The sequence below is a fragment of the Muntiacus reevesi genome, chromosome 8 (assembly GCF_963930625.1).
Source record: "Muntiacus reevesi chromosome 8, mMunRee1.1, whole genome shotgun sequence".
In the NCBI taxonomy this organism is placed as follows: Eukaryota; Metazoa; Chordata; class Mammalia; order Artiodactyla; family Cervidae; genus Muntiacus; species Muntiacus reevesi.
Window position 1 is genome coordinate 52,248,437 of NC_089256.1, and position 15,255 is coordinate 52,263,691.

General features: G+C 36.3%; 1 protein-coding gene across 5 annotated transcripts in view; it reads right to left on the bottom strand.

Annotated features, from left to right (window-relative positions):
* The window catches only part of OPA1 (OPA1 mitochondrial dynamin like GTPase), a 78,196-nt gene that overhangs the window by 22,930 nt on the left and 40,011 nt on the right, over positions 1 to 15,255 (bottom strand). For all 5 annotated transcript variants that reach the window (XM_065942243.1, XM_065942241.1, XM_065942242.1 and 2 more), the window contains 8 exons: positions 15,079 to 15,244; positions 12,935 to 13,087; positions 11,579 to 11,687; positions 11,043 to 11,122; positions 7,696 to 7,836; positions 5,813 to 5,929; positions 3,227 to 3,320; positions 2,633 to 2,743 (listed from right to left, as the gene is read on the bottom strand). In XM_065942243.1, coding sequence (XP_065798315.1) covers positions 2,633 to 2,743; positions 3,227 to 3,320; positions 5,813 to 5,929; positions 7,696 to 7,836; positions 11,043 to 11,122; positions 11,579 to 11,687; positions 12,935 to 13,087; positions 15,079 to 15,244 — 971 coding nt within the window. The remainder of the gene's footprint in view (positions 1 to 2,632; positions 2,744 to 3,226; positions 3,321 to 5,812; positions 5,930 to 7,695; positions 7,837 to 11,042; positions 11,123 to 11,578; positions 11,688 to 12,934; positions 13,088 to 15,078; positions 15,245 to 15,255) is intronic.

The following is a 15,255-nucleotide window of genomic DNA, read 5'->3' on the forward strand; positions in this document are numbered from 1 at the left end:
AGTAAATAGATATTTTTTTAAAAAGAAGACTATTCTAAAACTTGAGAAAAGACACATCATTTTCTAATCACTTAAGAATGCATATACAGGTAAAACACATGGAAGTACTTCACTGTCTGATAACTATTTCTTGAGAGACACAAAAGAAATAGATCTGTATACATTGTGAAACTGATACATCTCTTCCTGAACAGTACTAATTCAGCATAAAATTATGAACCAGGAACTTACAAATCTTTTTTGAACCAATTTCCCTATAAAAATTCCCTATATAACAATTCTATAAAAAAAAAAGAACTATTGTAGTACCACTCTTTCAAAGGAAGTTAAGGTTGTGGGAGACAGCCTGCCTAAGAAGGGAGAGACAGAGGATGAGATGGTTGGAAGGCATCACCGACTCAATGGACATGAGTTTGAGCAAACTCCAGGAGATAGTAAAGGACAGGGAAGCCTGGCTTGCTGTAGTCCATAGGGTTGCAAAGAGTCAGAATACCACTGAGCAACTGAACAATGACAACAAAGTACATGGTAGTTCAGATTTAAGCACAGACCGGTGAGTTAGCACAAACTTAACTATTCTGCCAAAGTGGCATGAAAAACTGAAAGAAGAGCAAAAGGAGATGGAAACAAAAGTTAAAGTGAGATATGTTTCAAAGAAAGATTACCTAAAGAAAATAAGGAAAAGGCAAGGAGAAAGAAAGAAGAAGCTAGGGTAAGCTGGGAGGAGGGAGGAGAGGACAAACAGTGGAGGACACACAGCTCCGGCACAGGGAGGAGACTGGAAAACTGCCTGGTTTTTCTTGGATGTTCTGGGGACTGTGTTGGAGTGCTACATATCAGCTCAGAAACTGTTTTCAGGGTTGAGTAACTGCTTTCTGTTGAGCATGTGCTATCTTCTGGACATCAGAAAATTCATAGATAGTAAAGCTAAATATACATTGAAAGGAAAAACTACTGTTTCACGAAGCTGAAATTAAGGGAAACTTGTTACAAGGTTAATGCAAACAGAAGCACTGATCACTAGTATTTTTATTTAATAATATAAATCTTTCACTGATTTCCTTGGATTCAGAAGTATCTAAGTAAATCTTAACATGAAATCCAAACAGCTTAAAGCGAGGAATTCACTAGCACCCAGGAAAGAACCCCGACCCCTATGCCCTGAAAACAAAGTGACAAAATGACGAATAAGGCCCAGCGAGGTTGGGGGCTGAGGGTAGGGAGCCATATCGTCCTGGTGTATGTGTTAAGGCCAGACCAAATTTAAGAGGGTATTCACATGGGGGTGTGGTGACCTGCCCAGTAGTGAGGAAAGGATTCATGGAGGAGGGTAGGCAGGCAGTGCAAAGTGCCAAAGCACAGGCAGACCAAAATGGTATCTCTACAAAAGCATGTTCGGGATTTAGGTGAGGAAGAGTCCTTGTGTCGCTGGATGGGGAGCAGGCAGAATGAGGAGAGACGCCTGGCAGTGTCAGAGCATGACATCAGTGATAGGGACTCCATGAGGAAGGGCATCCTGGCACAGCATGTCACAGCCGAGAGGAGGTGGAAGGGGTATAAACACAGGAGGAGGTACTGTGGTGATGGCCTGGAGTCAGGTGAGGAGAACCTGAGCGGGGTGAGGACATCTGAGCAATGAAGGGGACAGTGACAAGTTTAGTTACCTGTAAGAGGACTGACCAAAATAAGTAAATATATTACGGACACTAAGAGCCGGAATTCTCACTGTCAGAAAAAGGGATTATAAATACGGAAAAGGGGAGATTTCCCTGGGTGGTCCAGTGGTTAAGAATCTGCCTTCCAAGGCAGGGGATGGGGGTTTGTTCCCCGGTTGGGGAACCAAGATCTCACATGCCGTGGGACAACTAAGCCTTCATGGCACAACTGCTGAGCCCGCAAGCCAGAGCAAAAGGTCCTGCGTGCCCGGGGTGCCACAACTAAGACCTGATGCAGCCAAATAAATAAACATTTTAAACAATTACAGAAAAAGAGAAAATTAGAATGAGCTCAGTATTATTAGATTAAAATCAAAGTACTGGTGTCAACTGATGGTTTTCAATATAGACACATATGATTAGAAATACAGATATAAATATGTGTATATGTGCACACAGACACACATGCATATTTGTCCCCTTGCCCCACTGAGTGCGTCTGGGAACAGTGATATTTCAGTAATAGTGAACGTATCTAGTTCCCAGCTCTTGATTTCTAAAGGCTGTGCTGTGCTTAGTCGCTCAATTGTGTCCGGCTCTGTGATTTCTAAATATCATTCTACAAAAAACGGAAGCTGGGTCAGGGAAAACAAAAGATGCATATGGAATATCTTGTGATATGGAAGGACAATATAAGGACAACAGGTGAAACTTGAATGGAGTCTAAAAATCAGATGTAGTAATTTATCCTTGTTAAAATCTTGATTTTGATGGTTGCTAGGAGAAAATCCTTGTTTCTAAAAAGCACACATTAAAATATTTGGAACTAATGGAACTTTAAGACAGCAACTTTACTAGTTCAAGGGAAAAAAGCTTTTTGCATACACTCTTCTGTAAGTTTAAAATGAAATGGAGAAATAAATGGACATGGGGAAGGTGAAAAGGCACTGAGATGGAGGGCAGGCAGGATTACTTACTGAGGTCTTCAGCCAGTTGAACTCGTTTGCCAGTAAGCAATTTTACCTTCTTCTCACCGTCTTCAGCAAAATCTTCCAATACCTCTTTAACATTTTTCTCTAATCGCCTGACTGTTTAAAGCAAATAAAGGAACACAAGAAGCACCATTTTTACGAACGTACAAGAATGACAAAGTCAACAATATATATGGAGAGCAAGTTCTTATTTTTCTCATCATGGTAAATCTATTATTAAGTTCAGACTTCTCAGTTATAGGGAGAATCTCTACCTGATATACAGTACTTTATATATTCTCAGAGATAGTCTTATTCTTAGGCCCTAATACTTTCACGGAAGTACAGATTTCCCCAAACCCTAAGTGATGCCTAGCACACCTTTAATAACAGAGTTTTTGGATAATAAAGACTCCTGGTATGTTTATTTTCCATATTTCTCAATTATGATTTTATTTTCATTAATATTTTAAAGGCAAATTATTTTTGGTTTTTTAATAAATCTAATTTTCAGGAAGTATTCTGGCATCCTTCTATCTAAAATGAACATTACTGTTATTTTTTGATGTCAAATTAGAAAGCGGTACCTCTGTGGCTTACCTTCAGTGTTTGTAAGTTGCTGTCTTAAAGTATTTGCAGTGATAGCAAGCATACGCTGTATTCGCCAAAACAGGACAACATCATTGCATTCCAACTGAAATATGAGATGATTAAAGATTACCAGATGCAATTTAAAAATGAAAACCACAATCACGAACCCATACAACTACTAAAGTCAGCACCTACATCTTATGATTCAATAAAAATACTCAGATTTACCTAATATACATATTCCTCTTATAGAGAGAAACTAGTGATTTTTTTTTCTGTATAGGATCCATGAAGTTCTGCGCGATTTGGGTTTTATCTGCTGCACAGCTAAAAGTTTTGATTTCAATGACAAAGCCAAGTAAACTTGGGAGGTAGAGCATTTCATTACATTCTATACAAGTAGAAGTCCACAAAATATATCCTTAATTAGCATTTAGTTTCAACTAACAATCACATTATCTTAAATATGTCCTCAGGCTAACCTCTTTTCTTTGAATGTGCACGCAAGCCATTTTTGAAATTCACTTGCATATGAAAATAAATTAGTGATATTTTAAAAAAGAAGCTTATCCTCTGGGTGAGGAGTAAAAGAGGGATAGGGATTAAGAAGTACAAACAACTACGTATAAAATAAATAAACTACAAGAATATATTGTACAGCACAGGGAAACATAGCAGTATAACAACTTTAAACGGAACATAATCTATAAAAATATTGAATCCCTATACTGTGTACCTGAAACTAATATAATCTTGTAAAATCAACTATACTTCAAAAAAAAGCTAGCATGCTGCTTCTCAAAAGAGGAAGAAATAAAGCTTATTCTATACAGAGAGGTCTTTCCAACAATTGTGTGTTAGTTGCAAGCGTGCTCAGTTGCTCAGTTGTATCTTGACTCTCTGTGGCCCCATGGACTGTAGCCCACCAACCTCCTGTCCATGGATTTTCCAGGCAAGAATACTGGAGTGGGTTGTCATTTCCTCCTCTATGGGGAGGGATCGAACCCGCGTCTCCTATGTCTCCTGCATTGTAGGCAGATTCTGTATCCACTAAGCCACTGGGGAGGCCACATTCCAACAATTAAAATGATGCAAGAAAAACTTGTTAATATTTACATTGTCACATTTAAACAAAAATTTTCTTTTAAGCTGCTCAAAAGAAAAACATTTTATGGATCTCAAATAGGACTGCTGATTAACAGAGCTCTTTCAGTATACTCTGAAAAGCATTTCTGCTTGCATGAAAATGCTCAAATGCATTAGTCTACTGCCACCTAGGGGTTTTCCTAGGTCCATGGAGTTGCAGTCAGATAAATGAACAACTAACACGCTCACTGCCACCTAAGGGTTACTCTGTAAAACGCGACATTAAACTGTGCAACTGTCCATTTTAAGAACTTTACACAGATCTTTAAAGAACTAGTTAAAGCAAAATTTTCATGATATAAAGAGAGAATTATAATATGGAGAAAAAGCATGATAAAAATGTATTACATTATTTCCACTATGAAATGGATGATTATGTTATAAATCTACACACATACAACATGTGTAGAAAGAACTAACTAAAATTACTTCTAAGTAAGGGGATTATAGGCTTCCCTCATAGCTCAGTTGGTAAAGAAACTGCCTGCTATGTGGGAGACCTGGGTTTGATCCCTGGGTTGGGAAGATCCCCTGGAGAAGGGAAAGGCTACCCACTCCAATACTTTGGCCTGGAGATTTCCATGGACTGTATAGTCCATGGGGTCGCAAAGAGTGGGATACAATTGAGCAACTTTCACTTTCAAGAGGATTATAAATTACTGTTTACTTTTGCATGTTGCACATTTACTTATTCCATTTACTTTCCAAAATGGAAAAGTATATCTTTGTAACATAAAGTTAATCCTTAAAAAAAAAGTCTTTAAAAAGTAGCATAGTGCCTATTATATACACAGTTTTATAAGCAATGGAATGATAGCATGTAAAATGCAATTACTACCAAAGTGGCAAATATTTTTGAAAAAAATATGAGTTAGGCTAGTCTTTCTAAGTAATGCATACTTTTTTCCTCAGAAGAGCAAAAGATTTTAATGCTAAACCTCAATTACTTTTCCAGTGGTCATGTGTGGATGTGAGAGTTGGACTATAATGAAGACTGAGCGCCGAAGAATTGATGCTTTTGAACTGTGGTGTTGGAGAAGACTCTTGACAGTCCCTTGGACTGCGAGGAGATCCAACCAGTCCATCCTAAAGGAGATCAGTCCTGGGTGTTCATTGGAAGGACTGATACTGAATCTGAAACTCCAATACTTTGGCCACCTGATGTGAAGAGCTGACTCATTTGAAACGACCCTGATGCTGGGGAAGATTGAGGGCAGGAGGAGAAGAGGACGACAGAGGATGACATGGTTGGATGGCATCACCGACTTGATGGACACGGGTTTGGGTGGACTCTGGGAGTTGGTGATGGACAGGGAGGCCAGGTGTGCTGCAGTTCACGGGGTCGCAAAGAGTCGGACATGACTGAGAGACTGAACTGAACAAGGTTACTTCTAAGCACTTAAACAACTATCACTAAAAAACATTTCTCCCTGCTTTTGGAAACTTTACCTCAGAATCAACAAAATGCCTCTGGTAGTAATAGAAGCCTCTTCGACAAAGGTTACAATGATTTAGAGCTGTTTTTAAGAAATGTCTTCTATAAACTTGGTGCCAAGTATCCTTAATCTGAAATAAAAACAAAGAAAACCAAGACCAAAAAGTTACTGTATACTCTCCAGGTTGATAAAACACATTGTGAAAAGTCATATACAAAGTTTATTTATAAAAAATTAAAAACAACAGCAATGTTGTTATTCTGTCAACTGTTTATAACCATTAAAAAATTTGTTTCAAGATAAAGATTAGATTACTACTAATCTGACTCGTTAACAGTCTTTGTACTTCAAAATTTGTACTGTTTTTAACAAGCATTATTATTAATAATCTAGTAGAGTAGACAGGGTGGGGATTATCTTCCCCTAGCTAGAATCAAGGTGTCTGGGGCAAACGAGGTTGTGAGCCTTGACTGAGGTCAGGGCTAGACTAGGAAGCTGGTCTCAGACCATGTCCATCAACCCAACAAGATTTCCTTTCTCATTATTAAATTTAATTGTTACCTCAGCAATATGATCCCCATCATTTTATTACTACACAGTCTGTCAGTGTTCAAGGTTCTCTCACACCACTGTCTTCTCCTGAGCATCACAATGATAATGTGGATAAAGTAAACAAGCACAATCAACACCATGTGGCAGTTGAGAAGGGGCTGAGAGAGTTTATACCAACTGTTACAGGCAGTATTACCAGCCAACGGAACGGAAATGCACCAGAACTCACATCTCCTGACATCCAGCCCATCTAGATTACAGTACTTTGTTCAGGGAACATACTTTCTCTTGGGGAGAAAACTGGTATTTTCTTACTCACAGAAAGTAATTAAGATATATAGCCAATGCACATCCTAAGATATGGACAAAGTCCCTCCTATTTATAAAGTTCAAAAGTATCCAACCAAACACAATTTATTGTTAGTGAGAGCTAGGACTAATGTGGATAAATTAAATCTGTATTCAACTAATAACTGCATGTAATCACTAGCTTTAACTTCATTTTCAATTTATAAACAATGAGATATATAACAGCTTTATCTGTTTCTTTTTATCAGTTTTCTTTTCTTGTTCTGATCTCTGGTGAATTTTTTAAATAAGTATACTTTTTTCTCAAGTGCAGAAACATAAATAGCAAATACTCTTTAAAAGAATTTATGTGTGGCTCTGAAATTTCTTAAGTAATTGTTTTACCCACTAGAATTACTTTTCTAAATGGAATTCATTTAAGCTAATATTAAAATGAAGTTGATTCTTTACACCCTAACTAGGGAACATAGATCCAGAAACACAATTGCTTTTTAAAGACTTTCTCCAAATAAGCATCATGAAAGTAAGCAAAAAAGTACTTTAAACTATAATTATATAGCCTCATATTTATTTATAAAAAGGAAAAAGAGAACTCAAAGGTATTATCCAATTTACTCATACACATTAAGTATGATTAAGATACATATGACTGAAAAAACATACATACAAATGAACTATATTTAAGCAAAAATTTTATTTTGTAATCTGAGCCCGTGTAATGTGGTGCAGAGATCTGAATGTGTTTCATCCCCTTTTGCCAGAACTAACTGCTAAATTTGCCCAGATACTTCCCTCTTCTAGGTCTCAGGTTCCCCATTTACAAACTAAAGCATTACACTTAATAATACTGAGAATAAAATTTCAAATTTTTTCCACACTCAAAATCACTGAGTTCTTTCTGTCAGCAAAAGTACCCATGAACAAAATCAAATTAAGTACTTAAGTATCTAGGTAATATATTAGAAGTAATAACATTTTACTACAAGAAACAAAGACTCAGGAAGCAAACTCATGCTTTTTAGAAACGTTTATTACCAAGCTTGGGTCTACTTCTACTCCTCGTGATTCAAGGTTCTTTCGGACTGTAGTTATCTCATCACTCGCAAGGTAAGCTGGGTGCTCCTCATTACACTTCAGCATCTTCTCTAGCTCATTCTTGGTTTCATTGTGAACACACTTTGAAATGTTTAAAAGAGGACTGTGTTTAGATAGTTCATGATTTGGCATAATTATAAATACAGACTCCCATTTTTAATAAATATATTACTTTGGCATGACTGGTGCCACACGCTCAATTACAACAAACAAGAAGACCAGAACAGCACGGCTTATGAATGCAAAACAACCTGGACATGTGAAGGGCCACAGGGGTTAAGGGGATTAGCCCTATTTGCTGTATTTTACTTTGGCTGAAATGTTTTACTGTCCAAATCACAGAACCAGACACCTTACTATGCACTTCCTTTCTTGATCTTAGGGTATGAGTTCAATCTAGGAAAAAGTACCCTGTATACATGGGAAGAGATAATGTTCTATGAATGCCTTAAATCTAAGAACTGGATGACTATAAGGCCCTGTGCCTATTCACATAGTCCTTTTCTGATAAATTAAATATGAAATTAATAGTTAAGTCTTTTCATTAAAAATCATTATTAGACTGCTTCGGTGAGATATCTATCATTCTTAAATTCACTTCCAGTCTCTTCTTAACAATTATATTGCTTATAATCTCTTCACCAAATGAGAAAAACACACACACTAGTGATAACTTTGAAAGCAAAACTAGCATATGGTGTCAAAGTAAATTTATATTTTCAGTTTTCCATCCTTTCCAAATTACATGGTACACGAAACTAGCTTCAAATTCACTGAATTACATGAAACAAGTTACTGCCATAGCACTTTGCCCATAAGAATAACACTTAAACACAAAGAAATGGCTTGTAAATGAAACTACTAAATAATATTCTCTGAAAACATGATACATTAAAAGACATTTAATAAAGAGAAATTTCACTGTTTTCTTAAACTTCTGCTATCTGGTCTGACAGAGGAAGGAAATCTCTAACATGACATCCTCCCACTCTTCCTGCACCGATTCACTTCCATTTGTCCACCTGTCTCCATCACACTGGGTGTCCAAGAGGCTAGTACTCTCCCGTCTATCCTGATCAATTTTCCATCAGTTTAGCTCAAAGTGAGAATGCTTCAAAGGAATGGATCCCCTCCCCCCCCCCCCCCCCCGCCCCGGATTAAGGAAAAGTAACAATACAAAGGCAAAAAATAATTTTCAGAACATGGATTTCTCCTCTTCAACACAGGACAATCTTGTTTCTTTTCCTAAGTCATGCCAATTCAAAAAGAAATGAAACTGTTACAGAGCTATCTAAATTTGCAGCATGAGACTTTAGGAATATTCTCAATCTCTTCTAGAATCAGTTTCTCACTAAAACCTCCAGGTATGAAGCCTCCAGTGGTTTTCACCTGGGAGTGGGAGGGTTAGAGAGATTAGAGCAGGAAAACTTAATTCGGTGAGTCTGACATGAAGCTATGTTTTGAAACAGAAAACAAAACATACATATACAAACACCTCCCCTGTGATTCTCCTGTCACTCCTCTCTCCAAACTACGGCCTCCATTCATCTACGGATCTTATGCACGCTGCCCTGAAACCCTAAAAGAAAGTTTCCTCTACAGATCCTTGCTTTGACCTTAAAACTTCTGGGTTGGCCAAAAGGTTTGTTCAGGTTTTTCCTGTTGTTGTTTTTTTATGGAAAAAACCTGAACGAACTTTTCAGTCAATCCAGTAATTCCCCTGTAAGTTCAAGTTCCTGAGAAAGTAACATACAACTAGGAACCATTCCTCTCTGAGAATGTTTGGCTAAAGCATATTTACAACTAGTTGCTGAAGTAAGTTCTGCCATCATTGGTTGTTCTAGACCTAATTAAGCCTAACTAAGCCTTAAGGGTGAGACACCATTTTCCTTGGAGTTTATCTGCCTTACACCAGTTCTTTCTAATCAATGTCTCTTCCTGTCTCAAACTCAGAAATCTCCGATGGATAGCCCTGAAATTCTTTTTTGAAGACTGCCTCCCCGTAGTCCATCTGGAGAGCAGAGGTAACTGATGTACTCTGAACACAGGCAAGTGAGTGAAGTTGCTCAGTAGTGTTCATCTCTTTGCAACCCCATGGACTGTAGCCAGCCAGGTTCCTCCATCTATAGGATATTCCAGGCAAGAATATTGGACTGGGTTGCCATTTCCTTCTTCAGGGGAACACAGACAAGACCCAACCGTAATTCTGTCAATTTTACCAGCTTCTCTTCAGTCTCTTCATGACTCATTTTCCCAAAAAAATCAAATTAGAAAGAAAAAGAAAGGAGGAAGACTATCCCCTCACTATTTTAAGACAACTGGGACTCAAGATAGTCAGCTTATGAAACAAGAAATGCCTAAAACCAGAAAAAAATAATAGGATGCTGATCATATAATTAATTTATATATAATTCTTTTAAAAATGAAAATAAAAAATAAAGAAAAAAATAGAAGTGATTTATCATTTGGTAACCTTTCATTCTCTTTATCTGCTCTTTCAGTATTTCCACATTCGATGGTCTCATTTTGCTAATTATATGGATTCAAGAAAGGAAATGAATTGTATGCCACCTCCTTTTCTTACCCATTACTTTCTTCATCTATGTATTTTGATTCTATATTCTATTTACAATCTTTATTTAAGGAATTAACATAAGAGATAGTGGTGTAAGACTCAATGCTAATAGGAAAAGAAACCATAAAAAGGAAGGAATAAAAATGGGTAGAGGGAGGATTTTAATAACTACACATTTTCCTTCTATTTATTCACTTATAAAGTTACTTATATTTGCCTTACCATTTTGTTAAAGTGCTAATTAAATGTTTATAAATGAATGAATTATATAATTCTACTTCCTGTCTGAATTTTTATACTTATTTTATAAACACAGGAGCAAAAAATGCAAAAGAATAAAATAACTTGAATAGACAACTAACAGAAAATTTCACTGATAACTGAATAAAAAAGTTATATCTTTTATTCTAATCACATTTATTCTACATCCTCTGAAATCTTTATCATTTTTTTCTTCTGTTTAAACTTCAGTCTTTATTTTACATCAAACAGGCACTTCAAATGAAGAAAATAATCAATCACTCTTTTTAATAACACAGCTACCTCACTTTTCAAAAAATTTTCTTTTGTAGTTTATTGTTTATTCTAAAGATTTATTGTATTTTAGAAAGGCTGATATGAAATATTTGAAATTATTAAGTTTGGTCTAGAGGCATTCAGAGATTATATTTTAATGCCTGAATTAAAATGCTAAAGATTTGTTTGTTTTTACCTGTTCCTGAGTTCGATTCTTCCAGTATAACCACCTCTTTTTCCAATCTGGACCTACCATATTTTCAATTGCATTTTCAGCTAGAAAAATTAAAAAAAAAAATTTATCACTTACCAGGCACATAAAATATAACTAAATTGCTTTCTTAACTACTTCAAAACACTGTGTCAATAAAGTCAGTTGAAATAAAAAATTATATGATTGATATGGTGCATATAGAAGCTAAAGAATTTAATTTTATATGTTTACAATCTATGAAAACTATAACTGCTTATGAAGTTTCCATAAGTATAGTAGCAAATACTAAAACAGTCTGAATTACAGCTTTTAAGAATATAATTACACATAAACATGTGTCCAATTTAACATTTTAGTAGTTACAAGCAGCTGACTGAAAAACTGCACAAATAATATTCAACTAGAGTAGTACTGACAAAGAACTTGCGATGTTGATGCTTTTTTAACCAATGTTCACTAAAGTTAGACGACTTTCTACTGAGAATACTAAGAACTTAATAATCCACATTCCTACTTACTATCCTTGAGACGAGCCTGAAGAGCCTCTTCCATAAAATAAATAGCTGCATCCCATTGCTGTTTATCAGATATGGATCGATCTTCTAAAGCATTGTGTTGAATAACCCTCTGAAATAACAAAGAAAAACAACCACTTTGATTTATGTCTTGTCATCTGAGTAACTTTTTTCTAACCAACAGCTCAGCAAATATCCAAGCTAAGAGATGTATCTACAATAACGTAAAAGTATGTCCCTCCCATGCAAATGCAGAGGGTCCCATTATCTGCCTGCGTCAGCGTCCTGTATACTTCAAGTTACACCCTAGAATCCTGGTACTCAGGAGCTAATGGTTCAGATTGTATCTATTGCTTCTTTTTTGCCGTATGACCTACATGTTAGCATTTTCAAAAAAAAGGAAAAGAAGAAAAAAGCAATAAACATTATCTCACTGTTAACAGCAATGGAAAATGTAACGAAGGGGGCTTAAAAGGCCTACACAATCCTAAGTAAATGTGAACTACTTATTTTCAAATCTTACACTTTTTAAGTTAATGAATGAATGAAAATGGCACCATTCTCTCTCAGAAAACCAATCTTAGTAGGACGCTTAATAAGAATGAATATGACTTTCAAATATGAAGACAAACATTTCTTTTAAAAAAAAAATCACCTTATAATTAGGATTAGCCCATAGTGAGATATGCATTTCCAGAAAACAGAGCAATCTCACCAATAGTTCCTCTCATAACTCAGCAGAACCAGTGCTTAATGAAGGTTTGACTATGGTGATGAGAATATTCTACATAACAAAAGATTTATCAGGTGATGAAGGTCAGGAGCCAGGCCTTTCTTTATAACTAAGACAGAGGGAGGGTGTATCCCAGCTTTGCCAGTGACAATAATAGATATGCTTAAGAATGAAATAAAATAAAGTTTATAAAATACATAGCCGAGCTTCTGGTACCATGTAAGCATCCAACATATTATGATTTTAGGAGTCTTTAAACATTTTGACTCAGATCCACTGAAAACCAATGCATCTAATTCCTTTTGTTATCACTGAGGGTAAAATGAGAAGCATCTATAGCTCAGGCCCATGCAAATTTTGTGGAAGTTTACAGAAACCTGTTTACTGTAAGGTTTGATTTTTTTTTTTCTGAAATGACAGCCAAGGAAGAAAGAGCAGAGGGTGATTTTAGAAGGGCAGAGAAACGTCAAAAGGCCGGTTGCATTCTATAAATCTATTTCTTCCCTTCATTATTTTCAACTCAGAACCTAATTTAAACTCATAAAAACAGTCTCCTATAAAAGAATATCAATTAGAGAAATCATACAAAAATAGGAGACTGGCACCCTAACATACAAATGACATACCAAGCTGTCCTCTGCAAAGTCATTCCACTTGTGACGTTTAATACTTTCTTCCTTAACAGCCTCTTTGAGTTTATCAAATATGTCATCATGTTCTTTTCCTTTTGGTTCTGTCATGAAGCGGGAAAATTCTTCTTGTAAGGTCTCCCAAGCTACCTAGAATGATTTAAAAGAAAAAAGCTATATGTATATTCATACTTTCATTTAATGTGTAACAGGAACAATAAACACATGAATATAAGCCAAGTAGCTGTGATAAATCAGTGTATCAGAAATTACATCATGAAATCACATTTTTAAAAAAAGATAGCAAATATAAACTCTACCTAAAGACCTCATACTAGTAGCTGGTGGGATAGAGTTGGCCTACTGATAGGTTTTACTACAACACATATATGGCCTCCTAAATTTGAAAAAAATAGTAACCAACATTTAAAAACTGAGAAATTTCATATAAAATCTGTTCCCAGTCTCACCTGAACTGTCCAGCAACACTGGGCCCACGTTCTACACACCTCTGCCCACTAGAGCAGAGAAAGCATGCAGCCCCCATCCGCCACCAGACTCAGTTCACTTACTTATTTACTTCACTCTGTACAACATCTGAGTTTGCCTGCCTCTTTCATACTGTAAAAAGTTTTAAATTTCTTAATGTTTTAGTCTTTTTCACATCTTTGCCCTTATGCAAACATATGAAGCAATGTGTCAACACTTTCAAACAAAGGTGAGTACTACTGAGTTTTGTACTACTGCCAATTCCCAATGATCTGAACAGTGAAACGACAGAACAGTGTCAAAAGCAATTAAGAACTAAACCTACTTAGGACTGCGTGGGCTAGTTACTGTTGTACTTAATATTCTGCCCTCTTCATTTTAAACATGAAGAAATTATGGCATGAAGAAGGTGACTGTCCAAGAATAGAGAGTGAGGTATTAAAATCTGTTTCCTGACCTTCAGCAGGTTCATGTCTTCCTACCACACCTAGGTGTGAAGGGAAAAAGTAGCAAAAGAGAGAGTCACTTGCCATTTTTATGACTGCTTCCACTGCTTGAACCTTAGGATATGAAAATATGCTATCATGGGACACAGCCCATGTCAGGGCCAGTTGTGAGAAGAGGAGGCAGCAGCTCTCTAATTACTTTAGGGGGAAATGTGTTGAGACCAGGGGTCAGGAACACCTGAAGGCAGAATGGCTGCAAGAGTTCTTAGAAAAAGAGACTTGAGGAAATTAAGAGCAGAGATAAAGAAGCAAAGATTGGCAGGATAGGCAAGGGTAAAATACACTTGAATAAGTAGACACTGACATTTTGTTTCTAGTAAGTATGAAAAACAAAATTATTTCTAATATGGATTCTAATTTTGTGAGCACCTTCACAAAGAGGCAGAGAACACACTGACTCTGAGCTACAACAATCACTCTTCAAAGTAACATGCATGGCAAGATCAATTTGGATGATGATGGTCATCATTGTAAAGCAGCTGGCATTTACCGAGTGGTTACCATGGACCACACATTGTCTACATATTCTACATGTTAACTCTTGACTCCTTATAACAACGTTTTATGTAGGCCACATTTCCCCCTTATTTTAGAGATGAGAAAACAGAAACATTACTAAGCAAACAGCCCAAAGATCGCACAGTCGCAAAGTGGTAGAGCCAAGGTACACAGGTATTAGAAATGCATTCTCTAAGAGGAACATGTAACTTTCTTATATTCCTAGTCTAACCTTTTGGCAGGGTCTTAACTAAGGAAACTATTTAATTAAAATTGAACCCTGCAGAAAACAAATGAAATGTTTCATCTGTTAAATATTTTCTTTACGGCATATCTAACCACAGAAGAAGTTAAAGGTATTTCATATTCGAACAAATTTTGCTTGTTTTGTTAAATGTCACCTTTGGAAGGAGAACGAATACCCTCACACCAACACCATAGCAATGAGCAAAATTTTTTAATAGTAGTAATGATAGCAGCTAATTGAGATTAAAGCTAATCCCAACACAGAGGTCAGGAATAAAGAATAAAAGTAGTTTAAGAACCAAAGGAACTACAGAGACTGTGATGGGAATAAATCATAAAATTCACAGCTCCTACTCTCTTCAGATAATGCTTCTTACCCATTTAATTAAATTATATCCTAACCTCGACTGCTTTATTAGGAAGCTGCTTATCAGTCCACTGTTTAAGCTTGATATCCACTGTCGTATTAAAAGTCCCAGAATTCATGGTCTGTGCAGCTGGAAGATAGATGTTTTCAATCACATGAGTTGATACTCTTTCCCACAAAGACTGCTGAAGGATTTCCTCCCTGAAATTAAA